This window comes from Neodiprion fabricii, chromosome 1, assembly GCF_021155785.1.
Source record: "Neodiprion fabricii isolate iyNeoFabr1 chromosome 1, iyNeoFabr1.1, whole genome shotgun sequence".
Taxonomy (NCBI): domain Eukaryota; kingdom Metazoa; phylum Arthropoda; class Insecta; order Hymenoptera; family Diprionidae; genus Neodiprion; species Neodiprion fabricii.
This window is the reverse complement of record NC_060239.1, coordinates 7,844,394-7,870,612: the sequence shown is the minus strand read 5'-3', so window position 1 is coordinate 7,870,612 and position 26,219 is coordinate 7,844,394. Positions and strand designations below refer to the sequence as shown.

At 38.2% G+C, this 26,219-nt stretch overlaps 2 protein-coding genes across 8 annotated transcripts in view; both read left to right on the top strand.

The window, feature by feature from the left end:
- Positions 1 to 20,805, top strand: part of LOC124187786 (acyl-CoA Delta-9 desaturase-like) — a 28,169-nt gene extending 7,364 nt beyond the window's left edge. The window contains exons 1-7 of one of the 4 annotated variants that reach the window (XR_006872188.1): positions 3,141 to 3,358; positions 8,305 to 8,576; positions 8,688 to 8,818; positions 8,908 to 9,113; positions 9,478 to 9,663; positions 10,086 to 10,587; positions 20,762 to 20,805. Coding sequence is in view for 3 of the 4 variants with exons in the window: in XM_046579959.1 (XP_046435915.1) it covers positions 8,318 to 8,576; positions 8,688 to 8,818; positions 8,908 to 9,113; positions 9,478 to 9,663; positions 10,086 to 10,440 (1,137 nt within the window). In the remaining variant the exon portion in view is untranslated. Of the gene's footprint in view, positions 1 to 3,140; positions 3,373 to 8,304; positions 8,577 to 8,687; positions 8,819 to 8,907; positions 9,114 to 9,477; positions 9,664 to 10,085; positions 10,998 to 20,761 lie in introns of those variants that run through there. The other 3 variants (XM_046579958.1, XM_046579960.1, XM_046579959.1) reach the window with 3 other exon arrangements.
- Positions 16,162 to 24,135, top strand: LOC124187783 (glutamyl aminopeptidase-like). Of its 4 annotated transcripts, none has more exons than XM_046579953.1 (16): positions 16,162 to 16,283; positions 17,938 to 18,347; positions 19,206 to 19,641; positions 20,005 to 20,152; positions 20,283 to 20,553; positions 20,649 to 20,819; positions 20,905 to 21,002; positions 21,126 to 21,260; positions 21,333 to 21,631; positions 21,769 to 21,854; positions 21,938 to 22,065; positions 22,296 to 22,499; positions 22,585 to 22,664; positions 22,740 to 22,888; positions 23,099 to 23,231; positions 23,326 to 24,135. In XM_046579953.1, exons 2-16 carry the CDS (start codon positions 18,101 to 18,103, stop codon positions 23,693 to 23,695), a joined length of 2,955 nt encoding a protein of 984 aa, XP_046435909.1. In that variant the 5' UTR covers positions 16,162 to 16,283; positions 17,938 to 18,100; the 3' UTR covers positions 23,696 to 24,135. The 4 variants fall into 4 exon arrangements, with proteins under 4 accessions (XP_046435909.1, XP_046435912.1, XP_046435910.1 ...); XM_046579954.1 differs by lacking the exon at positions 16,162 to 16,283 and adding an exon at positions 16,299 to 16,600; XM_046579955.1 differs by lacking the exon at positions 16,162 to 16,283 and adding an exon at positions 16,302 to 16,380.
- Positions 24,136 to 26,219: the final 2,084 nt, after the last annotated feature.

Genomic DNA, 26,219 nt, shown 5'->3' with positions numbered 1-26,219 from the left:
ATTTACGTTTACCCATTTTAATCACATTTTTAAAAGCATTTTCCGTATCTCATTTTAAATGGATCCGTCGAAGCATTTTACCCAGCAATCGCTGTAGGAATCATTGCATGCAAGGCAAACGTTAATTGTTCATTTTAGGTGTAATGGCTTGCCTAGTGTCTACCGGTTTGTATTGTCCAAGCCAGCGTCTAACGACAAAGTTTAATTCGCGTTTTTTTTTTTTTCGTTTTTTTTTCTAACTATTTCTTTACCCATGTGGTTCACCTCTTTGGTGCCCTCGGTCGACCGTGCTTTGAGTCCAAAGTTCAAACTCGCAATATTCAAGGCCAGTCTCAGGCACATGATACGTGTATCCTTGCGAGGTACACGTCCGTACAAGCAGGTTCGGCGCATCTTTCGACTTGTCGAATACGTACAATATTTAAACAAAAGCCACGTAATGTTCGGGCTGAGAGAGTTTCTAGTTTCGTTCAGTTTTCACGTAACTTTCGGCGAAAAATGCTTGCGTCACTTTATCTGTTACACGACGACGGGAGATAATATTATTTTAACATTGGATATGGGCGAGTCGACATTTCTTTTTTTTTTTTTTTCTCTCTATTTCAGTCCAGTTAGTATATGGAAATGGCATAGATTTTACGTTTGGCAATGAGACTTTGAGCATTCTCATTAACAGGTAACGAGGAAATTTAAAGTGCAGATGAAAAGTTACAGCTGGTAATATTTTGAACGTCTGCGTAATTGAGAAACATTATTGTACGTGATATATATAAAGTTATTGTACAAATTGTCGGTTACAAGATTTCAAATATTGAAATTCGACAAAAATCAGAACAATTCGGAAAGATTTGTCAATACCTCGTATGGTCTTTTAGAATTGCTCTCAAGTCCCAGTCGCAGAAAGTATGTATCGGTATCTCTAAATTCAATTCGCGTTCTCGTTGAGAGTATTAATGTTTGATAAGTTTCTTAAAACTTGCGTTATTCGAAATACTTACTTCCAGAGCTATTTCTGAAAAACTTCTTAAATATCCACATCACTTTTTCACACTTCCAATTTGTCAACGGTAAATAATGCTTTTCACAAACGTACATCACTAACTCTTGTCCGTTTACAAGATTACAATTCTTCGCACAGAAACACTATGATTTCCTATTATTGTACGAATGACTGTTATAATGCCCGAGTATCCCTAAATTCGCAACTTTTATTGTAATTACGAATAAGCGATACAACAAACATCGACATCAAAAGTCTCTCCGTGCATTATTATACTATAGCAGAACTGCGACGAAATCTTCAAGCTTGACAGTTTTTTCAGAAACGAGGTGAGAAGTTCTGTTCGGCTAACCTCTCGATGGCCTCTTTTTCCCATATTATATTCCTACGCGAGGATCGCCGTTACACAAATTAATCTCGATATTCCCTCTGCAGATTTCGTACGGTGTGATAATCACGGCTCGTGTGGCGTCGGGTGATCTTGGATCAAGTACGCATGACCGCAAGCGTGATAATGCAGAGATGATGTTCTTGTAACCTTTCTATCCGAAGTAAGATCTTTCATCCTGAAAGAGTATCTGGGATAAATTATTAAAAAATAAAAATATTAATAAAAAATACTTCTTCATTGTGAATTATGTAGACCGAAAAGAATTTGCATTTTACATTATATTCCACAATTTATAAGTGGAATCCTGATCGGAATGCGAGGATGGAAGTCGGATCCGACGTGCCGAAGTCCGTCTTTGAAAGTCTGATCGTGGCGTCCGATTGAATTTACACTTTGGATATAAGTATTTATATTGGGACATATTTAGCCGCCATTCCAGCTGCCCACCCTGACTCGGTATATTTGATCTGATCCAGCTTGAGATTTCGAGAGGTTTGATTTTTATAGTGAAATCATCACCGTTGGACAAAAAGTCCACTATTTTAAGTTGGATTTTTCGTCGTTGGTCGTGAGCATGCTCTTTTTTACCCTCATCGAAATCCAGAGTCCTTGTCTTAAAACTCACATCATCGTATCAATACTGTCCACGTACATAGGTTCTAATTGATTTAGCAGATCGCAAAAAATAACACGATAATCTTCGTTAACTCGTAAATTTGCACACGTAAAATTTTTTCTCACAACAGTCTAAGTATCCGTGTAAGCACCCACAGTTTTTCTGATAGATATGCGCGAAACTGCTTCTGCAGTACTCGAAATCGATTAGTCGAAGGTCAAACTTCTTTTTATGCGTTAGCGCGTGTTTTTTCTGTTCAATTAGCAAAACCTCCACGGCTGTATTAGACAAACGAACGCAGCGGGAACATTACTTCGTAACGGTATTCGCACGGGGAAAAACCCACGTCTTCGTGCAACGACGTTCTTCTTCTTCAACGACGTTCGAATATTTTACACCCGCAACGACGGGACGGTAGCAGCTTTCATAGTTCTTTATTCGAGCGGTTAAGTAATCCGCGGGAGTCAAAATCAGAACAAAACAGGACAAAAATCATCGATGACGTCGATCAAAACCCATTTTTACTTTCACCGAATCGATTCGGATTTGTATCAAGAATTGCTAGTATCGGATTGTTCGGATGATCGAAGCTAGTCGATCGTGGAGACTCCTTGAGATACTAGCGCTAAAGAATCGGTCCACTTTGAACCACATCGATCGCCGTTCCGATATCCTGGTACCGTTGCATCGGTGGACGAGCACTGCCGCTAGAATGGAACACAGTAGGCCTGTAACAAAAGTAAATCGAGAAGAAACGAGGAAAGAGAGAATACCGTAGAACTACAACGGAAAAGTTCCACTTGTACGGACATTATGCTTGAGTACCGCTTCGCCACAAGGATGGAAATCGCAGCGTTTGGTTACAGGTTTAATGCCTCCAAACAGAACAACGCGTCGCGTCGGGACCTAAGGAGAGTGGTGTCCTTTGCCGATTTCCGGAGTGCCTGGAGGTGGATGAGAAGCAGCCGACTCGATCCGAGTAGGTGGGAGAATGTGTAGCCGGATGATAGAGGAGGAGAAAGACGACGAGGGGCAGGAGGGGGAAGAGGAAAAGAGGGACGAGGCGACACGCATACCTACACTTGGACGTTATCTTATTTCATTTCGCGCAAAGAGGGGCGGCTCGTTTCGTTTTCGCGGGTAGAGCAAAGCTCATAAATGGGCTTCACGGTCCTGCATCCTCCGGTACTTGCCAGTTAACTACGATACCTATCGTCCGCAAGTCGGACTCTTAGTTGATTTACTCTAAACCAGAGACAACCAGATCAGAGTGATTGTTTTACAACCGTGTTGAGTGTACGCGGTTTTGACATTGGAGACGAAGCACTTCATCCGCCAGCCGATCGACCATGTAAGTCCGACGGGGTATATATGAGCACTTGGAAAGGGAGTCTTGGGAAATTACTGGGAGTTTTGCCACTTTGACCATGATCGCATCGTCTAACCGATGTGTACCTAGATCCATCGTGATCAACGATTTTTTGATTTTCCGATTACTGTAACGTTCGAATGTGACTCGGTCGCGTTGTTGCATATGGCATGAATTCTCAAGCGTATCTAATCGGCTTCCGAGGTGATTAGGTTAATAAACCATGGCAAGTATTTCTCGTTTCCGAGGTACTGGGGTAATGGTACAACGCATAGGTATAAATGAGGGATACGCGGTGGCGTCACGCCGAGTCGACTTGCGTGGCCGAGAAATGTATCTCTGTGTCATATTTCTTATGTCCGGCATGTTATAATTGTACAACGGTTGTGCGGAACGCGGATTAAGTGTAATTCGATCCAACCCATCGTTTGAATCAATCCTAAAGCAATAAGTTTTATTCACCTTCGCTCAAACCGCATTCAAAGTAGGAGAGATGAAATAAAAACGGTAAAGAATAATGGAAGAAAACTTTTTCCAATCGTTCGGTATTGGCAATTTTAATAAAGAAAGCCCGATTTGTCGTAACGATCGGTATAAAATTATACGACTTGTGTAATTACGAATTTGACACAATTTTCAAACCCCATTCCTTGGACGTTATACCTCATGTGCACGCGAATAGTAAACGCGCAGTTCTTCGTAGAAACAAAACCTCGTCTATGTCGCGATAGTAGTTACATCCGTCGTCGTAACCGTCATATGTAGCTATAAATCGCAACGTCGAGTACTATAAAAAAAATACGATCGATGATACGATAACATGTTGTCTTTATCAGAAATTGGATCTGTTTTACAAGAAGAATTTCATAATTAATTATAAGCAGCCTCAACATCTCGCATCCTACAGTATTAATGTTTTCCCGAGCTCAAATCCCGTTTCTGCACAAAGAATCAATAACTATTTGTTTCATTCGGTTTTGCGCACCAACCTCGGTTCAGAGTTCCGTTAAAAATTTACGAGTACAGTCCGTTTAGTTTTCGGTGACTGTTTGTTCTGTCTCAAAATCTGCTTTTAACTAGAAAAGTCATCCAACTTTTAGTTTCTTTTTTTTTTACTAAATAACTAATTGACTGAATCCTTGCATTCTGGTATAACCAAATGGTTAACCGTTATATGCTTTAAGGACAGGTGCATGATATTTGTAACGATAAAATCTGTGCCCATGTTTGGACTAGTTATGTGTAGTAAAATATCCGCAATGGCCTCTACGGTTTTAGGCACGAAAAAAATGTGTTCAGAACACGTATACGTAATATGCTCATGATACGGTTTTTGCGAGGTATTATTACAGTCGCTTATGCAATACGATCAACCGCTCCACTTCCTCCATGCGAGGCTATACATTATGTATAGTAAAACATGAAATTTAAGAAGGGGGCAAAACACATTAAAACACCATTGCACGAGAAAACGGACGGCTTACGCAAAGAGAAGTTTATAATTGTGATTCTTGTTCAGTCCTTAACTATTTTCATTTTTTACAGTAACCGAAAAATTGAGTTCTGGGTAAGAGATGAAAATGAATCTTGTAGCGGTAATCGGCAAATACAGTACGTGGTACTGTTCTTGTTCATTATACTCATTTTTCTTACATTTGCAAACAGATTTAACGGTATTGAAACCGTTATTGTATCGATACTCATTTTATTGGAATTTTATGGTAGCCCTAAGAATTGAATTTTTCTCAGTGTAGTCTAAAAGCTTTGCTTTTTTACGCAAAGCATGACCGCGTACAGTACCCACTATCTTCGCCTCGAAAACTTTGTTTTCCATCCTAATTTTGGCAAAATTGTTTCAATGGTTCGTCTGAAATCATGCTTACGAGTACTACTAATGTTGCTCTGACATTTTTGCTAATCTACTTGAATTTCTCGTCTATTTTCTTACTTGAATCAATTCACGTATCCCTCTCTTCCCTCCGTGTAGCGTAATGATTAGTTACAATTACTACCACTTGATTGAAAACACTAAGCCACGTCATGATTGTTGAATGAATAATCAAATTACACTTACAAGAAAAAATGAAAAGATAACATCTGTTTCACCTTAGTGTGCATCGATTTCGAACAATCGCTTGTCAACTGCAATAAAAAATGACTTGTTTATTACGTCAAGTGTAGAAAAGATGAGGAAAACAATTTTTTCCAAACTTACAGGTATACGCAACTTTACGATAAAATACCGTCTAAGTCATGCCACGCGTAGTTCGCTTCTAAATCCATAATCTTCCAACATAAAATTGTACCTACAAATTAAAAAAACTTTAATAGCCCATGCGCCTGTAATTTTTTGTTTTTCTGATCATCAACTAGGCCCGTAATTAGATCCGCGCGCACAGAAACGAAGGGAACGTCGAGTTGTTGTAGCGGACCAAGAAAAACATTCAAAAAATGAACACGACAATACAGATTCTCACGTTACTCTCATAACTTATGTAATCGACACGAAATAAGACAGTGCCGCGGAGTCCCAAACAACTTCCTTGAATTACAGCAGTAAATTATTTTTATCCGCGTGTATTTGCCCAAATATTTTCGCCTCGTTAGTACGGATGGGAGTAAAAACGGAACCTGCCTCTCTGCGAAATAACATTTCGTACGATTTCGTTAGGTCAGCGTCCGCTCTGCGGCTGGTCCATGTGCAGTCGTTGACAGTGAATCCAAAGGCGCTGTGACCTCCTTTCGAACAACCTGTTTTCATCGCGATCTCCGGCAGCCGTCTCAGATTTGTGTGCCACGTCCCGTTTCACCGAATAACCATTCAGCCAGCGAAATGTTCGTGAATAATCTATCTCTCTTACTTTTACTACGACGAAAATTGGCTCCGCGACTCGGTCATCGACACTCGTTCTTTTTACGCCTACTTACCCCCTGTGCTGATCCATAGTCACTCCATCCCTCGAAATATCCATAATACACGAGGCAAGACTTGGTCCCCGTTTTCTCAAACTCGTTTCACTTTATTAATTATATTACCATTACCATTGTTCTAAAAAAATAATACGATTTTGATAAATATTTCCAGTACTCGAGTCCTGAATTCGTTCCGTACGAAACTGGGACCGATTTTTGACGAATAATGCATCGAAAATGTCCCGGAATTTTTGAAATCGCGAATTTTTTTCCATGCTCTAAAAAAAAAATTTGGGTTTTCTTTGGTGAATATTTATTACCACGTGAATAAATCGGTCGTAAAAATTGACTATTATCCTCACCGGTTTTCTTAGGGCGTAAACGTACCTAATTTAAAAAAACACTTGGATAAACATTTTCCGACGTTTCGTTTTGGACACCGGATGCGTTGACGATTTACACCTACGCTATTCCACTTGCTTCAAGGTGTTTAAAACCCTCGAAGTTCATGTTGAAACGGGTCAGTAAGGCTAACGGGACTTGCCTTTCAAACTTTGATCATTGCGGTGTAACACTTCACGTATTGAGAAAAACTGTGTCGTGTAGCTGCGCCTGATTGACAATGCCAGCATCCCAGCGAAAGTCGAATCTATGAATACTGAGGCCAACGGCCCGAAGGGAACTTCGCCTATTTTGATCTTAAATTAGACTCGTCTACAATAAATGCAACGTGTCAAGCCTCGCGATAAAATCGTCACACAAGCGATAAGAACTCGATGAAACTGTTGAACGAAATGTAAATCGTAATGTGCAACGTTGGTGCTAATTATAGTGGCATTAATAGAGAATTCAAATAATTTTGAAACTATATATCATTAGCCAATTACCGCTTTACACGGCTGGAATTAAGTACCGTGCAATTCAACTCTACGCGTTGAATTATACCTACTCGGATGAAGTATTTCCACTTGAACTTGGAAAGTTGTTGCAGTGCGATAAACGTCTGATATTGAGCGCAGCAATTACAAGTGAAATCACTGCACTGCTGGAAGCATTTCTTGCGTGGACTGCAGTTTTTTCTGATTCATGGAGGCTGTATCTTCGTCAAGTTCGGTATGACGGTTAACGCTGTAAAAACGTAATCCTCAAGCAATTCAATTAACCATCTCTTTCTCTCTTTCTCTCTTTCCATTTGAAAATGTAGATTATCCACATATAGAGCTTGCGAAGAGCAAGATTGAAAGTGGAACAAGCGGGAGTTTCTTTGACCGTGCAATCTCTCTGCGTGCATTCACGTACACCGGCATTAATATGAAGTGAGAAGTCAAGATCCAAAGAGAAGAGCAATTGGCACGATGCTCTCCGCGTTCAACCTTTGAAGGCGGTTGACGTTCGCCGTTATTTATATTGTCCGTATTCCGGTTGTCCGAGGTCCGAATATTCCCGTGCCAATACAGCCTGAGAAGCGTAATTATTTCTCGCTCCGTCACTTGCAGCACGAAAGTGTGTCGTAAAACAATTCCTACAATGAGACATTTACGACGATCATTAATCAAGGAACTTTCATGTATGACTGATGAGAATAGCGAAGACCGTGAATTACATCTCACGGGGTGAAGCCTATTATGCTCAAGTTTCACACTTCTCGGTGGATGGCGTGTCATGGCACGTTTAACGTCTAGCCTGATTATTTCAACCGTGACTATACAAAGAGCCTAATGCAGGAACTGCATAAGATATGCAGAAAGCCGATACGCAGTGCTCCATTTATCGTGCAAGACAATATTTCACTAACGCGCCGCAATCGCGGTGGGGATATTCACCTTTCGAATTTACCGTCATTGTCCGAGAGATAGCTGCAACACCCGTTTCCTTTCCTACTGCGGTCTTTGTCGCAGCTACGGAGATGAGAATCAGAAAACTCACCAACGAGAGAATTTCAGAGAATGCGTGGAGACGTAATCATCCGCAACTTCTCAACCTTTTGTCATATTTGGTCATATTTGACATTCTAGCTGGTAAACGAAGATGGCGCCAAACCTCTTGGGTAGTACAGCGACGCTGTTCCTCGAGGCGACGCAACAGGATATCAGACAATCTAAAACGCCAGAATCAGTTCCGTCAACGTCGAAAAGCACAGCGCAAACAGCGCAAACGAGAGACGAGCCCAAGTACAAGTGGAGAATAGTTTGGCGGAACGTCATAGCGTTCCTCTACCTTCACATCGGAGCTCTTTACGGATTCTACTTATTTTTTGCCGGTGCAAAGTTTCTGACCCTGATTTGGAGTGAGTCGATCAAATAATATACCACCATAACACAATGCCATTATGTTTTTTTTTTTTTTTTTTGTAACAATCAACGAACCCCTCATGCATTGGCTCGCTTTTTTCGTTCAGCGTTGGTGGTTGCTGCCCTTGGTGCTGTTGGTGTCACGGCCGGTGCTCATCGTCTCTGGGCGCACAGAGCATACAAAGCGAAATGGCCAATGCGTCTGATTCTGATGATATTCCAAACGTTGGCATTCCAGGTAAATGAGGTCTCCAATTTGGGGCAATTGGGCTGTCAGACCATCGCCAATCACCGCAAATAATTTTTAAAAAATTTCCCCCCGTTTAGAACCACCTCAGCGAATGGGTTCGCGATCACAGGGTCCACCATAAATTTACGGACACGGATGCCGATCCGCACAATGCTAAAAGGGGTTTCTTCTTCTCGCACATGGGATGGCTGCTGGTCCGTAAGCATCGGGACGTGATCGAGAAGGGAGCGACAGTCGACGTGAGCGATCTTGAAAGCGATCCAATAGTCGTCTGGCAAAGAAGGTGAATGAATTTTCGAACCGAGCTTTCGAGTCTTGTTTATCTGCGGTAAAGTTACCAGTTTACATGGATGTGCTCACAAAAGTTTGCGGTCTCGGCTCCAAGCTCACTCCCCATATTTACACAGTCTCGTCCTAATTGCGAACTTTCGTAATGCGCAATTTCCCCAGTTACATTAATTTTCTCGTCTTTTTACCCCTTTTGTTGCACAATTATCACACCGCCGCCATGCAACGGTTTGTCCTACATTTCAGATTTTCAACAGGTTAAATTTGTGTTCAAATTACACGTTCTTCGCGTCTGGTCACCCTGTACTGAAAATAAATTAACACTTTTTTTTCCTTCTCTCTCAACGCTCGCTTCGCAGGTTGTACGTCATCCTCATGCCTGTATTCTGTTTCCTTATACCAACCTGGGTACCTTGTCGTTTCTGGGGAGAAACTGGAATGAACTCTTGGTATTGCGCCACCGTTTTTCGCTACACTTTGTCACTGAACCTGACTTGGCTTGTCAATTCGGCAGCCCATATTTGGGGCACTAAACCATACGACGAGTAAGTAACGCCTCTTTTTTATCTCTGTACTTGTTTTCGCGTTTCACCGTAATTCCACTCCTTAATGTCAAACAATTTACGATTTTCGGACTAATTTGACAGAGAAGGGTACACAATAACAATCAGAATGCTACGTACGGATCAATTTTTTGAAAAAATAAGATTAAGTAAAATAAAAAATCGTCCCTCTAGAAAGAAAAATAGAAAAAAACTTGTGCGCAGTTCACACGTGGTAGAAGCGGAGTCTTCAGAAACTAAACTGCGAGAGAATGAGGAGAATGCAGTATCAGGAGTAGGATAATTATTCGTTTCATTTCGTTTCGTCGAGTTTCAAATCGTTCCCGTACTGAAGCAGTTTTCACCAACGGCGCTAAAGAAGTTTTCACTTCAATAAAAACTTACGGGATATTTTCTTCCTGCAGTTCTATCAGCCCGACGGACAACGTGCGCATAGCGCTCGGAGCTTTCGGGGAAGGATGGCACAACTACCACCACGTATTCCCGTGGGATTACAAAGCAGCTGAGCTCGGAAATTACCGGGCAAATTTCACGACCGCTTTCATAGACTTCTTTGCGTGGCTTGGACAGGCCTACGATTTGAAAACCGTGCCGCTTAATATGATTAAGAAAAGGGCAGCCCGTACCGGCGACGGAACGAGGATCGATCGAGATGAACATTACGGGCACTCGCACGAAGGCGCGATATGGGGTTGGGGCGACATAGACATGCACACCGAGGACATTCTTGATGCTCAGATAACAAACAAAACCGACTAGAAGAGGCTTCCTGGTTTGATCGACGTCTGGGTTGCTTTGATCTTTGTACAATCACTGCGTTATATTCACGTCTCGCGTTAGTTTCTCAATATGATACGATACGGTAATATACGGTTACGTTCTGGGAAGAACGCTGCGAGAGATCGGGTACCCGGCTGGGACGTAACAATATATTGCTTGTAATTGCTATTCTGATCTGAGTGTCTGATACACTCGACGATGACCGATCGACTGCAGTCGATGCATGAAATTTAATTAAATTTGACACGTACCAAAGAATCGCGGCAAAACTACGCGAAATATAACATCTTTATTTATTTTTTTCTTATTATTCATTAATGTCAAAACCACTTACAAGGTTTTGTTGTACTTTGACCGCAAAATTTTATATCCATTATTCGGAAATGGATCGATTGCAACGCATCCATTCATTGCGTTTGCATATGCATGATTCGCGTCGTGAACCAAAATTTGTTAAAGCTGATCCCAACAATGAGATCAATGTGTGTTATTATGGACAGTATAACGACTGAAGTTGAGAATAGATTTAGCTACGCACAACGATTTGTCAATTAACAGAGAGAAAAAAATACAATCACAATGCTTATTTTGATTGATTAATATTTGTGAATAAAAACAATTGTTTGACGTATGGGCAACAAATCGTAGAATCAAATGTATTAGACAGGACTGGCGTCTTGTGCGGAAAGAAAATTAAAAAATTTGCCTTATCAATATGTGATGAAATATATAGGTACGAAACTTTTTATTATTCGATATTTTAATTGATAAAATAATTGAGTTGATACGTTTTCTTCCCCTTATCTTTTTTGCTGCAAAACTGCCTTTGTGGGTGCCTATATACAATGAAAAACGTAAATGTCTTAATATGTGTCGTGTGTATAAAAAGAAAGAACGAACGAAAGAGAAAAACATTTTAATGTCTTTCACGAACCCTTGTAACTACAATGTAATTGGTTACAGCTAAATCAACAGCCTGACAGTAATTACATGCTATAGACCTACTTGATTTACGTCATTCATTTATGTGAACTTGTCTTATTGCTAAAAGAACTTGTCGTGACTCACGAGTCTGAGGGAACGCACAATTACAACAGTAAGTGTACATTATTCCGCATAAAAGAACGTTTAATATCTTCTCAATTTTCCAATATCGTGTGGAAAAAATATTGCCGTGATGTACATATAAACATCTAACTTGAATCTCTCGAAAAACAAACGTTGGATTTCCGTTCGACTGCTGACAATTTTTAAGATTTTGAATCCATTTATACCCATGGTGTACTATAGCAATTATGCTACATTTTGTCCGTGCGCTGCACGAGCTTTTTTAGTATAGTTGAAGAGTATACAGACGATATAGTGGTTAGATTTTGCCGGTTTAGTATAATTAGTATTGTCTTATGATTACTTCTTTTCGGTACATACATATGACCCTCATACTTGTATTGGCTTTACATTATACAAAAAAATTAATTAAATTTTAAGTAAATTATTTTTTAAATTAATAATTGTTACGTATATAATATGTTTATACATGTATGTATATTATGTATAGGAATAAAATTCATATACATGCCTCAATAATTTAGTAGGGGTTAGTAGTTTACAATACCCAACGACCGATTAATCTTGATTACCGTTGATGCATTACTTTAGAGATGAAACGAGCGAAATCATCAATTATTGGTAATTTTTGACGATCGTTGCTTATGAATATTTTTTAAGGAAGAATTTCGTCTCGTCAAAAAATTAAATGATTTTCATCGAATTTAAATTCTGTTATAAGAATCTCCACGCAAGTATTTCCACACTTTTTCAAATATGGCTTTTTACACTCTGATGTTTTATCATGGATAATAATTGTGCTAACATTATACGACCTAAGAGTGTCAAGGTGACAATAAAAAAAATTTGCTTTTCCTGTTCTGAACTTGTTGCAAGAAACTGTAAGTGATTACGACAGGTATATTTACAGCATTTACGTTAATAAACTGCCTATTTGCTTTCGCAGAAACATGCCGACAACACACTTAATGACGCTAACGATAGCAATCGAAACATATCTGCTGGATAAAAAAAAAAAATAAATTACTCTGTTTTCCTTCTCCGTGTAATGTTATCAATCGTGTAATTCAACTGTCGAAGGAATTATTTACTAGCGGCGATAGCAATCTTTTATTATCGCCTACAGCGCTCGAAATGTTATGTTCCCTGCTGCGATGATTCGGGAAAAAATATTCATTGACAAAATGTGACCCATTCGAGAGCTTCGACAGCCAGATTCATTCAACAAATATTATGTTTTTCTTTGTCTTTACAGGAAAATGTTACAAAAGCTTAGATGTAATCTAATCTTTCGTGCTCGCCATCAATCCTTTTTTTTTTTTAACAAACACAGATATATCTACATTTACGATACATACGCACGGTTCTGATAAGACTATCTGTTTACAAAGAGATATATTTTGTTAAATCCATCTCGCTGCATCAGTTACTTTCTGTTTTTCAATCGTATCTGTCAAACTGAGCAGCGGCAATAATGATTTCCTGGTTAATGGCAAACAAATTGCTCATTGTTTTCGGGCTATTATGTTTGGGTTTTGCCATTTCTACCGTAGTTCTTGCCGTTCAAAATTCAAATCTCAACAACGATCTTCTCTACTGTAGGCGCTATGGATCCATCGTTTCAAGCTAGTCATTGTGAGTAAATATAATACGGCTATATTTCATTATGGATTCATATTCATTCTATATCGATGAGAAGGAATCAAAAAATTATTCCCCGTGATCTGTCAACATTTCGAAAATGTACTGTATTCGATATCAAAGGAAGTTAGTATTTAAGATAGATTACAAATAATTGCAATTTACCCTTTTTGTAAGATTTTCCCATTCTTACAGAGAATATATCGATGAAGTGTCATTTGCAGAGGGCGAACTGTAATACGTTCGTTCTCAGGAAAAACGCGGCAATGCAAGACGGATTCAGAAATTGCAACCAAGACACGATCGGAGATTGAAAAACTTAAACCAAGAAAGAATCAATTGCTATTCTCAATAATTAACTAATAGATAAAACCTACTATGAATAAAAATTAGTGCTGCTACTCATGGTAAAGCAACTCGAATTCTTGGGCAATATGGATTGCCTAAATTTGCTTACACAAGACATGTATATCATGAAAAAAAGTGTATATAACGTGAATGATTAAAGTGTATCGGGTCCAGCCATATACCCGTTGGACTAAACGTGATGTAAACGTATTTAACAACAGTTTTTATAATCTGCCAATGTTCGAGCAATAATTGGTCGTGCAGATATTTCTACCAAAATTACGTGCTACCTGCACCAAATGGCTTGTGACCCGCTTAACGGTCCTGGAGGTCGGGTTGCATATCACAGGCGCAGCTGCGTGATATGTGTAACATTATCGTATTTTTCCCCAATCGCAGAATTTCCGATTCAGCGTACATAAGTGTCGCGTACAATATCGGCTGATCTGGTTTCACGATTCTTAATGATGAATAGCAAGAAGAGAAAAGAAGGATTATAGAAGCAGATAAGTGTCTAAAAATGTCTCAAATCTACTACGCATGTACATACCTCTTCGAAAATGCAAACTATTCCGTCCAGACTTCCTCAATGATCGCAACTGCGCCATTATGTAATCAAAAACCTGTCTGCGTGGACTTTGTTCGTTAATTTGAACCACTTGCGATACACCTTGCGGTGAATAGGTCAAACGATGACAACCCACACAGTATAAAACTTCCATGGGATATCCCACTTAGGTCTCATACAGCCCATATATATCCTGGACTATTACGATATCCTAATGATATCCTGCATAAATCCAGGATCGTGTCAATGTTTATGGGACGTCCTATTGTCGGACTTGGCCATGCTGGACATTTATAGGACATCTGTTTCATAATCTGTATATATATATATATGGGTGTGTGTGATATTTTAGACATATTTATATGATTATTTGAGATCCAATCGCTGCATCCACAACATTTTATAATTACAGTCTATGTTAATTATATATTTGCATGTATCGTCATCACTCACAGTTGCGCATATATGTACGTACGCGCGCGTGTGTGTTTGTATGTCTGGTAATATAATGTAACAGTTCATTCGGACTAATTCATAAATTGTTACTATTTTTGACCGGTGATATACATTTTCTTTGTGAGTATTATTTAAAAATTCACGCGTCTGTTCGGCGCTATGATTGCGGTGATTCCGTATGTGATACTTCGCAATTGCTATTATAGAATTCGCGCCCTTTTATTGCCACATGGCTGATGACGTTTGTGCACGTGGCACGTGTTCACTACTACATCTAGGATACGGAACCGATGAAAAGCGGTAAGTATGCATTTTGAATATTGAATAAATTTATTTTTACTTTAATTTGAACATAACCTCAAATCGCACACGTGCAGCGTCATCGTCATTTGTAATAATTGAACATTTTCTGCCGTAGAGTTCTTTTGTACAGAGAAGTTGAAAATCTACATTAGCGATGTATATTTAATTTACACGTATTGTAATACTATATGCACTTATGAAAAAAAGGAGAAGCATTTGTTTCATTTTATATTTTGATGGTTTTAGAAGAGCTAAAAACTGCTTTGTTCTGAGTTTTTTTTTATCGTATTTATGGAAAAAAGATGAATGTTTCTGTTTTAATTTTCTTATTTTATGTTTCGGGTTTAAAAGGGGTAAAGACTGCTTAATTGCTGAGTTTTTTTTCTCTTTTTTTAACGATCAATTTATTTCATAACGATCATCACTGTGTCTAGTTCATGTATACATAGGTATATGAATGTATATTATATACATACGTCAACAAAATGCCATTTTTTATTATATAATTATTCGACTATCAAATCCTCTGATTACACACAACATATTCCTATATGTACCAATGGTACTTTTTCGACAAAAATTTACCTCTGATACATTTCACTGTAACGTACCGCGGAAGTCCGGCTGATATTCACGAATATCCATAGGATGTATTGTGCAATCCCATGAATATCTGGAATGCGGACATCTGGATATTCCAGGGACATCTTGTACACATCCTCGGGATGTATTAGGATGTTGTAGGGATGTCTGCAATAAACATACAGTACATCCTGAGGAAATTTTGAGGACGTCTTTTGCCGTGTGGGAAATGTCGCACGAGTCGTCTGTATACCGATGACTTTTATATTTAAATAACAGAATAATCTCGTAACGTACGACTGGTTTTATAAACGTGTATGTCTCTGAGCATTTTCATTTATTATTACAATACAATTATTCTCTGTCCACATGTGGTAACAAACGTTAGCATGAGTGAGAAAATATACGATACACAGATGAATATATTTCTAGAAGTTTTGACCACTTGACCATAACACCTAGTACAACTCCTTTGCAAGAATAATTAGCATCAATTAAACGATAATTAGAATTTTGTGCACGTACGAATGCGCAAGAGCTGCGAGTCGACGAAGTACAGACGTTTATACGTGAACCTGCAGTCATCCCCCACGCGTTCGTTGTTTAGTACCTTTAGTACGCCATACGACATCGTCTCCTCATACGTCATTCATACACTTACTCTAAGGAGAGTAGAGAGCTATGAGGCTATTGGGTTCACGATTAGACGCGGATTTTGTTTTGTTGATCTCACCAAGTAAAGCGCTGGTCAACAAGCCAAGCGAAAGTGTCGGCCTAGTGTGTAGAAATTTATCACGTAAAGGAATTCGCGTGGACGATTCTCTCAGTTGCAAATGAAAACGGATACAGTGTAGTGGTACGTGTGAAATAGTCAACTATTAAACATTGTGAAATATCATTCAATTACAAACCATTACCTTGTTAGAATCTGTGGAAATTGGATTCACGAATTGGTAAAAAAAAATGATAATAACCGACCACTTAAGTCTCGAAAACACGATCGTGTCTATATACATCTATAAACATGTTTTTTTTAAAACATTGACATTAGTCCAGTTCAAAAGTTGTATCGGACTTGAGGGACTTTTCAATGCTGCTACGTACACGTTTTTTATTTGTAAAGATAACATTAAGTGCTTACAATTAGATTCCGACGGTGTTATCGACGTACTCGTACGTAAAAACTTTCACCAATACTCTCTCAATTTTTTTCATTTGACAGCGATAATTGCATGTGCCCAACACATGTAACGACGCTGCGACTAGAGATGTAAGAATATTGATACTAAGATTATTTAATAAATTGACTGTCATAAAAATATATGACCGGTCATTTACGAAATTACAACTAGACAGAAGTAGCACGTCATTTTTTTTCGCCTCCCATAAACATAATTTTCGTTTTTTTCAGTAGAAAGCAATATAAAATTCACAACCCATTATGAATGTATTGATAAATTTACTATAGTTTCATTACAAAATTATGGGCCTAAGAAGACAGTTTATAGATTTCTTCTTATTTTTTTTAAAAGCTTGTTTTCGAAACTTTTCTTAGATTAAGTAGGTATATATATATTAGAGTGTCCCAAAAAAACCGACTATTTTTTTTTTTTCAAAGAACATTGAAAAATCGTTAGAGTATCTCTAGAAAATGACCCTGTGAAAATATAAGCTCTTAATATTAATATTTAGAGGTGGCGATTTGTAATTTTCTATTTCCCATTTAAATAACATGGGAAAATTTTTTTTTGAACTTTGGAATTTTGTGATGGGATAACGAGCTACTTCATAAGTATGACAAAATCAGGTCTTATAGGAAATTTGATGCTCTACAAAAAAGGTCTGATTGACATTTTGCGTAAATCCAGCCGTTTCAAAAATATCGAGCCTCAAACTTCGGACTGTTTAAAATTATGCTTTTTTTTTGGTAAATACAACAAAAATTAATTTATATGTATTATAAACCCAGAATTATCAACTGAAGAATAAATATAAGAATAAATATATGCATATATTTATTGTTCAGTTGATAATTCTGGGTTTATAATACATATAAATTAATTTTTGTTGTATTTACCAAAAAAAAAAGCATAGTTTTAAATAGTCCGAAGTTTGAGGCTCGATATTTTTGAAACGGCTGGATTCACGCAAAATGTCAATCAGACCTTTTTTGTAGAGCATCAAATTTCCTATAAGACCTGATTTTGTCATACTTATGAAGTAGCTCGTTATCCCATCACAAAATTCCAAAGTTCAAAAAAAAATTTTCCCATGTTATTTAAATGGGAAATAGAAAATTACAAATCGCCACCTCTAAATATTATTATTAAGAGCTTATGTTTTCACAGGGTCATTTTCTAGAGATACTCTAACGATTTTTCGATGTTCTTTGAAAAAAAAAAAATAGTCGGTTTTTTTGGGACACTCTAATATATATATATAAAATTTTATTTTGAAACACTCTAATATATATATATTATGATTGCTTAATGTGGTAATTTTATTTGCAGTCACGTTACTAGTTTGTAACGGTAAAGATACGGTAAATTTATCTGTTACGTTTACCACTCACATCTCCAGCCGTGACGTAGTAAAGCGTCGTAGTGCAACGAATCCCGCAAAATTGTTTTAAATACCCGCGCATGCGCAGTGAATTGTTCATCAGGTGGTTTGATGATGAATGATCACGCTGGAGGGCGCAGCGTCTGCCTGACCTCGCTCAGAAACTCCGGCTATCAAAACTCCGACGCTGATTCGGGCTCACAATCAGAGCCGAAGGAAAAAAGCCGGCGGAGAGCCGGTGGAATATTGTTTAATTTTATTTGTGGAATCTGCTTTGTTCTCGCCTTAATCTGCGCCGGCCTGATCACTTTCGTTATTCTTCTGGGAGGCAGATACGACATCTCCGACGCATTTGCCGGTAAGATACACACTTATTCTGGTGTTGATCGAGGTAATTCCGGCAGTTTAAACTTGAAGCGAAATATCAATGAAAACACGGCAGGGTTCTTTCATTTAGATCTGCGCGTAAACATCGTCTTTGTCTTCTTCTGAGTAAGAAAGAGGCGCAAGTGCACTGTATAGAGCTGCGCGCAATGATTGAATAAAAGAATGAATCCTATTTGTAGGAATCTGTCAGAACAGCGGCAATTAATCGTCGTACCGATTATTAAACTTCAAATCTTATTGTTTGTCAGATGTTTCAATGACTTGTAGTTTTGTTATAAGAGCAACAATGTCTTTACTTCTGGGATTCTTTTTCTTTTGCAAATCACCGTCCAAATTGTGACTTAAAAACTTGAGTGTGCAATAAAGTATCAATTTGACAGACTCAACAAAGCTCAATAACCTGCAGCCGTTTTTACCTGAGACATTCAAATATATATTACGTAAACAAGAGAAACTTTCAATTTACTTTACGTGTTGAATTCACAGCAATATGTTGAAACAAATTTTATACTTATATTCATTGGAAGAACAAAAATATGTGCACTAGCATGTTTTTAATTAGTTTGGCGACAATCAAATAAATATATTACATAACTATTGTATCAGAACAGTCTGTATCGCGGAGAAATTAGAAAAAAAAAGCAGAAGAAAGACTAGATTGTAGAAGAATGTTATTTTCTATTTACTATAGAATTGAGACATATCTCGTGGCTTTGACCTTTACTTAGTCCGTTGTTTTTCGAATACTATATTATTTGCTTAGCATGTAAACACAAGTATAGTTTGATAATGAGTCGTTCATATCAAAGTAAAATACATTTGCCTGCAGGTTCTAATAAAAGTGACAACCTTGTAGCCATGCCACAGAACGAAACTCTGAGTGGCTTAACATTTCGGTTGCCAAAAGATGTAAAGCCGATACACTATGACTTGTATTTGTTCCCCGATCTAATGAAAGGAACCTTCAAGGGAAACGTCACGATTGCAGTGGATCTATCAGAGATAAGGGACTACATTTGCCTTCATCAGAAAGATTTGAATATCATTTCTACAAAGGTGGTCACTATTGGCCGCGAGAAAAATTGGGAAATTGAAATTCAAGAAACTTATGCTGTTGAGAAATTAGAAACATGGGTAATTGCACCGAAAAAAGAATTTCAACCTGGACTCTATAATGTCACGCTAGAATTTGAAGGCGCCTTGCAACCAGATAAAATTGTTGGCTTTTATTCTAGTACTTACAAAGATGAATTGAAAAGAACAAGGTAAGCGACTGTGAAAACTCCTTAAGCGTGTACATGTGGCATACAGGCGATTACCAATGAAGACTTGATCTTTAAAGATGTTGTAAATAAAAAACGGATTATGATCAACTCATCGACCCAATCATATATTATCTTATCGGTTGATGTCAACCTGTAAAAGGTCCTCAGATGTTTTCACCTACCTTTCAATACTAATCAATGTCAATAGATTTGGTTCACAGATTATGAATTTTATCTTATTTTCTTTGTCACTGACATGTAACAGGAACCTGATTTTAAGAAATGAACTACATTCATTCATGCAGTAATCACTTTAATGCGTAGTAAATAATAGTTACGATCATACACCACTTACTTTTTTAGGTCAATCGCTACATCAAAATTTGAACCCACCTATGCCAGGCGCGCATTTCCATGCTTTGATGAACCAGGATTCAAAGCAGAGTTTTCAATCAAAGTTGTACAGCCAGCTGGCGATGGCTACACAACCCTTTCTAACATGAATGTTCAGGTGATATTGCATTTTGTTTACAGAGAATGTCAGAATTGTATTGATACTGTACAACTTTCAGTTTTTCTCTTAATTCAAATTCAATGATATACATTTGATATGATTTTATTTTATCATTTGTGCCTTACAGAGTGCTGCAGTAAACAAACCTGAACCAGGTTTAACGACAGTTACATTTGCCAAAAGTGTGCCAATGTCAACTTACCTTGCCTGCTTTATCGTAAGCGACTTTGTGGCTGTAACAGAAGAAGCTAAAGGTCTTGCAGGACGGACTTTTCCTGTAAGTGTTTATACAACACGAGCACAGCAATCGAAAGGTGCCTTTGCGCTGAACATTGGAGTAAAAGCTATAGAATACTACATCAACTTGTTCAACATCGATTATCCATTGCCAAAGCTAGGTTTGTATTTAAATAGATTCGTTTCACATTATCACAGAATTTCTCAATTCCATCTGGACGAATAAAAATGTAGAGACAACTCTGTTTCATTTCAGATATGGCTGCTATTCCCGATTTTGTTTCTGGGGCAATGGAGAATTGGGGTCTGGTTACGTACAGAGAAGCACGTCTCTTGTATGACAGTGCTAAGAGTTCCACAGCCAACAAGAAGAGCGTCGTCACTGTAGTGTGTCATGAATTTGCTCATATGTGGTTTGGAAACCTTGGTAAGAACCACAAAATTGGTTCATAATTTTACTCTGTATCAAGCTATGATATAAATTGGTTTTTTAAGTCTTTCAAATATTCCAGTGACCATGGCGTGGTGGAATGACCTCTGGCTTAATGAGGGATTTGCTACCTACATGCAGTTTAAAAGCTCAGATGCTATACTTCCGGAATGGGGAATGGTCAGTAACACAAGTTGATAGTAAAATAGTAGTTAATTATTATCAACGATTTTTAATAGATTTTTCCTATTACCGAATCAAATTTTTAAATCTGACACTAAATTTTCATTTTGGTGTCTACAGATGGATCAGTTCTTAGTTGATTTGGTTCACCCAGTCTTCAAAACTGATGCCACCCTTAGTTCGCACCCAATAGTTCAAACTGTCAGTAACCCTGATGAAATAACAGCAATTTTTGATGTGATTTCTTATAACAAGGTTTGCTATAATTTATTATTATAACTACATATGAATTTTTAAGAATTACAATAGAAGCTCTATTGATTACAGGGGGCATCTATTCTTCGTATGCTCGATAACTTTATTGGCTCTGACATTTTCTACGCAGGAATAACTAAATATTTGAATCAGTATGCTTATCAAAATGCAGAGACATCTGATCTCTTTTTCATTTTGCAAAATGCAGTTGGTTCAAATTTGCATATCACAGCTATCATGGACACCTGGACTAGACAAATGGGCTTCCCTGTTGTGAATGTCGTCAGAAATGGCGATGTTTATACATTGACCCAGAAACGATTTCTGGCTGATCCTAAAGCCACCTATAACTCAAGTGAATCAAATTATGGGTATGGACTTATGCTATGACTTGAATTTCGAACATATATCGTAAATTAGTTAATTACAAGTTTTCTAACAAATTCTTCTCATCAATGTGCAGCTTTTTAAGTGACTAAACCAAATAATTTAGTGATTTTTATTTCAGATACAAATGGACCATTCCCATTACCTACACAACTAGTGCGAGTTCCAAACCAACATTGGTATGGTTTGACAAGCATGCCAGTAGCTGTAAGTTACGGGAGATGTAAATCTTATATGATTATACTCTATTGGTGAAATTGGTTCATAAGACTAATCTTGATACATTTTAGTGTCTATTACTCTTGACAAGTCAGTACAATGGATTAAATTGAACAAAGATCAAATTGGGTACTATCGTGTGAATTACGAAAAAGCTGAGTGGATGGCACTGAGTAACGTTTTACAATATAACCACAAGGTGAGAAACTTCTATGTTAGCTATACTGCAGTATTTCTCAACTAGGAATTATAATCATCTAGTCGGATTTTCGGTAACACAAAGCAAGTGTAAGAGTGATATTGCAATTTTTATTTGTAGTAAATTTTTCTTTTTATGCAAAACCCCAAATTATATCAAGTGAAATATTAGTCAAGCAATATGAAAAAGTAGATCATTTCGAAAATTTACTCAAATCTTTGATTTTACAGACATTCTCAGCTTCGGACAGAACTCACCTTCTGGAAGATGCATTTAGTCTAGCCGATGCGACTGAGCTAGACTATGATATAGCAATGGATATGACTGCATATCTCGTTGGTGAGACGCATTTCGTCCCATGGAAGGTCGCTGCTTCAAAACTCAGCACCATTAACTTTCTACTTGCCTCAACAGACCTATCCACTCGTTTTAGAGTACGTATAAATATTAAATAACGACCCAATATTTTCAAGCTGCATTGATCATACCTACATCATTCACTCAATTCTTGGTTTCCAGACTTACGTAAAAAACTTGGTCAACAGTACGTACGAAGCTGTTACATGGACAGTGGGTGTCGATGAAAGTCACGTAACTCTGTAAGTAATAATTTTATTGCGCAATATCATGTCTTCCACTGTTCTCCTAATACTCATTTAATGGTGTATACCTAGCCGTCTTCGCACCACCATCTTAAAAATGGCATGCGGGGTCGGTCATGCTCAGTGTTTGACTGAAGCCGGAAAGCTCTTCACTAGCTGGATAAATGATCCATACGATAATCGCCCTCATCCTGATGTTCGATCTCTAATATACTACTATGGTACGTTTGTAACTAGCTGATCATAACATTACAGTCTCGTCATAAATATTTATAATTATATAAAATAGGTAACCTTGGACGGCAATTTGTATAGATAATGTGTGGAAATTCTAAAGAATACATTTTATAGCGTACCCCGTTGTGAGTTATAATTATAATTTGTCAATGAAAAAAAATAGAGGATACGATGTATCATTTTTTACTTTACAGGAATGAATTCTGTGGGCGGAGAGGCTGAATGGAACACCATGTTCGATAAATTTGTCAATGAGACAGATTCTACGGAAAAACTTAAACTGATGTATGGTTTGGCAGGAATTAAATCTGTTTGGATCCTGAACAAGTAAGAGCACGTTATCTGTACTGAAAATGAGCTAATTGTGCTTCAGTGTGTTCATATAAGCCGGATTATCTTGACATGACACATGTTTTTATAGATTCATTAATTTGGCGATCGATGAAAAGTACGTTAGATCTCAGGATTATTTCACCTGTATTAATAACATTGCCGCTAATCCTGTCGGGGCGCCTCTGGTTTGGGATTGGATTAGAGAGAACTGGGAAATTTTGGTCAAACGTTACACGCTAAACAATCGCTACCTCGGGCAACTGATTCCTGGAATTTCTTATACTTTCTCTACTCAGCTCAAGCTCGATGAAATGCTAGCTTTCTTTGCAAAGTATCCGGAAGCCGGAGCCGGTGCGAGTTATAGAGCTCAAGCCTTGGAAACTGTATCTAACAATATCAAATGGCTCAAAAATAACTCTGGCAAACTTGACTCCTGGCTGAAATCTCACCAAGAATAAGAATGATATGGCGCATGTACTCGATTTTATTGAGGTGGCACACTCCTCTATCAGAAGAGTAGATTCATGTTGCAGGTATACGCAAGAAATGTAAATCATCAGCATCATTCATAAAGATTGAATGCATGAGAATCACATTACTGATTACTGAAAAGTGTTTAGTAAATCTTACCACGTTTCTTTATGAGAACGATTAAAATTAATGATATTACTCGCCTTGAAATCTCGTTTTCAAGATTTTTCGCAAATCGTAACTGTAAGAAATGAACTTGCATTTCTTCACAGTAACAAATACGCAACATTGAATCATTTATTCTAAAATATTGATATTTTGTACATTTAACATTGTTGAAGGTGACTATTGATTAGTATTTCAGATACTGTATATACTACACATGTTTTGCTATATAATCGATATTAATGAAAAAAATGAATTGAAATCCATCAGTGTTTGGGCTTTAGACAAGTTTTATGACTCATTACGTTCTATATCTTCAGTGGTTTGTTAGCGATTTCGTTATTTCAGAAGTTCATCGACATGGAAAACAATCACGACAATATTGATTCATCATATTAGGCCACGCAAATCTGATTAACGAATGCAAGTTGCTCGAATGTCGCATTATAACATTACAGCTAAGACTCCAACTGAAAAAAGTAGGTGAGATAAAAATTGCACTAACTATAGATATCATTCAGTGTTGGATATAAGTGATTGCAATTATACTTTGGTGATATCAATGTGACTCAAAAGCAAACCAGATGTTGGGTGGTGCGATCTCAGCATCTCCCTGAAGAAGAGACAGCTGGGGAACTGTATATAATACGCATGTCAAAAGCTAACCAGGCGCCGGGTGATGCGATCTCAGTATCCTTCTGAGGAAAAGACGGCTGGAGGACAGTACACGCACATCAAAAGCCAGCTGCTACACCGTACTCGCGTCTGAATACGCGTAGCGGATGGCGGGTATGTGATGCGCATGCACAGCAGCGAATACGCGCATCGAGCGCGGATCCCTGAGCGGCGTAGAAGCGAGTGGGCATTTGCAGCTTGGATTTGCAGCTCGAGCGCCGACTAGAGCAGATATAGGGTGGGTTCATCTTTGCAAGTGCGAGCCGCGCTAGCCCCTCTTATCGTCAGGCACTATACGGCACGGCCCATGAGCCCATACGTTCGGCAGAGACCTGGGTACATCAACTACACGTTCAATCCTGAAATGCGAGAAGTTGATCAATCGCATCCGGTAGACGGAGTCTGTATCGGAAATACAGAAAGAGGTTCAGAGAGTCCTGGATTGTTTTGGATAGTCACGACTGCAAAGAGACTGAATTTAAGTCTAAGGTCGATTATCGCAAACCGGCAGAGGGCCGGACGAAGCACACCTGCCGAGGCGCTCGAACCCGAGACTCGGTCTCACAGAAGCCACCATCTGTGAAGAAGTGGGAAACGATGTAGCGAGAACCACTAGACTCTAACATCAGATTCTCGTTATTCAATTTCTCGAATCATAGGGTACGTCGTCACATCAATCTTTCGTTTACACGCGTTCAACCCTTATATCTTTCACACTTCAACTCATACTTAACAAAACCGGCAACCACCCACAACAACGAAAACTGTTGCTTCAGCTATGATGAGAGCCGTGTCACCAATGTAGCAAGATTGTGTCCGTAGAGCTAGAAATATCATTTCCGCTTCGACGTTACGGTTATCAGTCTTTATGAATCTCGGTCATCTGTGTTTCAGATGAAACAATTAACTAGAGCCCCTGTATACGTCATACAATGCATAAATTGGCAGTTTAAAGTTGAGGAACAGGTGTTGCACGAGTTGTGTTATTCGATTTATGCTTTACGCTTGCCAGCATCCAAACTGAACCCCATCAGTCCGCTGGATCCATAGGGACACATATTTTCTGATTGCAAGAGCTCGTTCCAAACGCTTGAACGCGATTGAATTTGCGAGCGAGCGTCGGGGCGTCACAACTCGGCTCGGCGTCAATTGACATCAGTCGCGTACAGCAGCTTGGCAGGAACGCATGTGCTTATACTTTAAGGCTTTTAACTTGTGTTGTTCTTTCTGAGGGTATTGCATGATTGAATTATGAGCAAATGTTTGAGGTGCGTAAACTCTCTGTAATTAGTCTATCCGGTGAGCGATTGTAATTGAATCACTGCTATTGTTTGCAATCGTAATTTCACTGTTTCTAATAAACCTTAGATACCAACCACAAATAATCAACGATCGCGCAATCTTTTGAATACATATATTTTAAAAGTGTAAAATTCTACTGGTTATATCATTTTCTGTTTGACCCCAACGGACCGATTTTTTCACATGTACGATGAGAAAGACAGAGAATATCGAAGAATCATTTGATTGGAATATTCATTACAGAGAATACCACATTTAAAGCACGCGTATCGAATAATCTACCAAATATGCTGATGTGCAAAGGAGTATGTGAATGTGCGAGTTTAACAAACGCAAATTATCTCAAAGTTATTCCTTCGATGATCAATA

Excerpts from the sequence above, each read along its gene's own strand:
- LOC124187783 (XM_046579953.1), top strand. The coding sequence starts at position 18,101 with ATGATGAATGATCACGCTGGAGGGCGCAGCGTCTGCCTGACCTCGCTC. Across the intron at positions 21,632-21,768 it reads TCAAGTGAATCAAATTATGG|ATACAAATGGACCATTCCCA; the intron begins GTATGGACTTAT and ends TTTTTATTTCAG. Across the intron at positions 21,855-21,937 it reads TGACAAGCATGCCAGTAGCT|TGTCTATTACTCTTGACAAG; the intron begins GTAAGTTACGGG and ends GATACATTTTAG.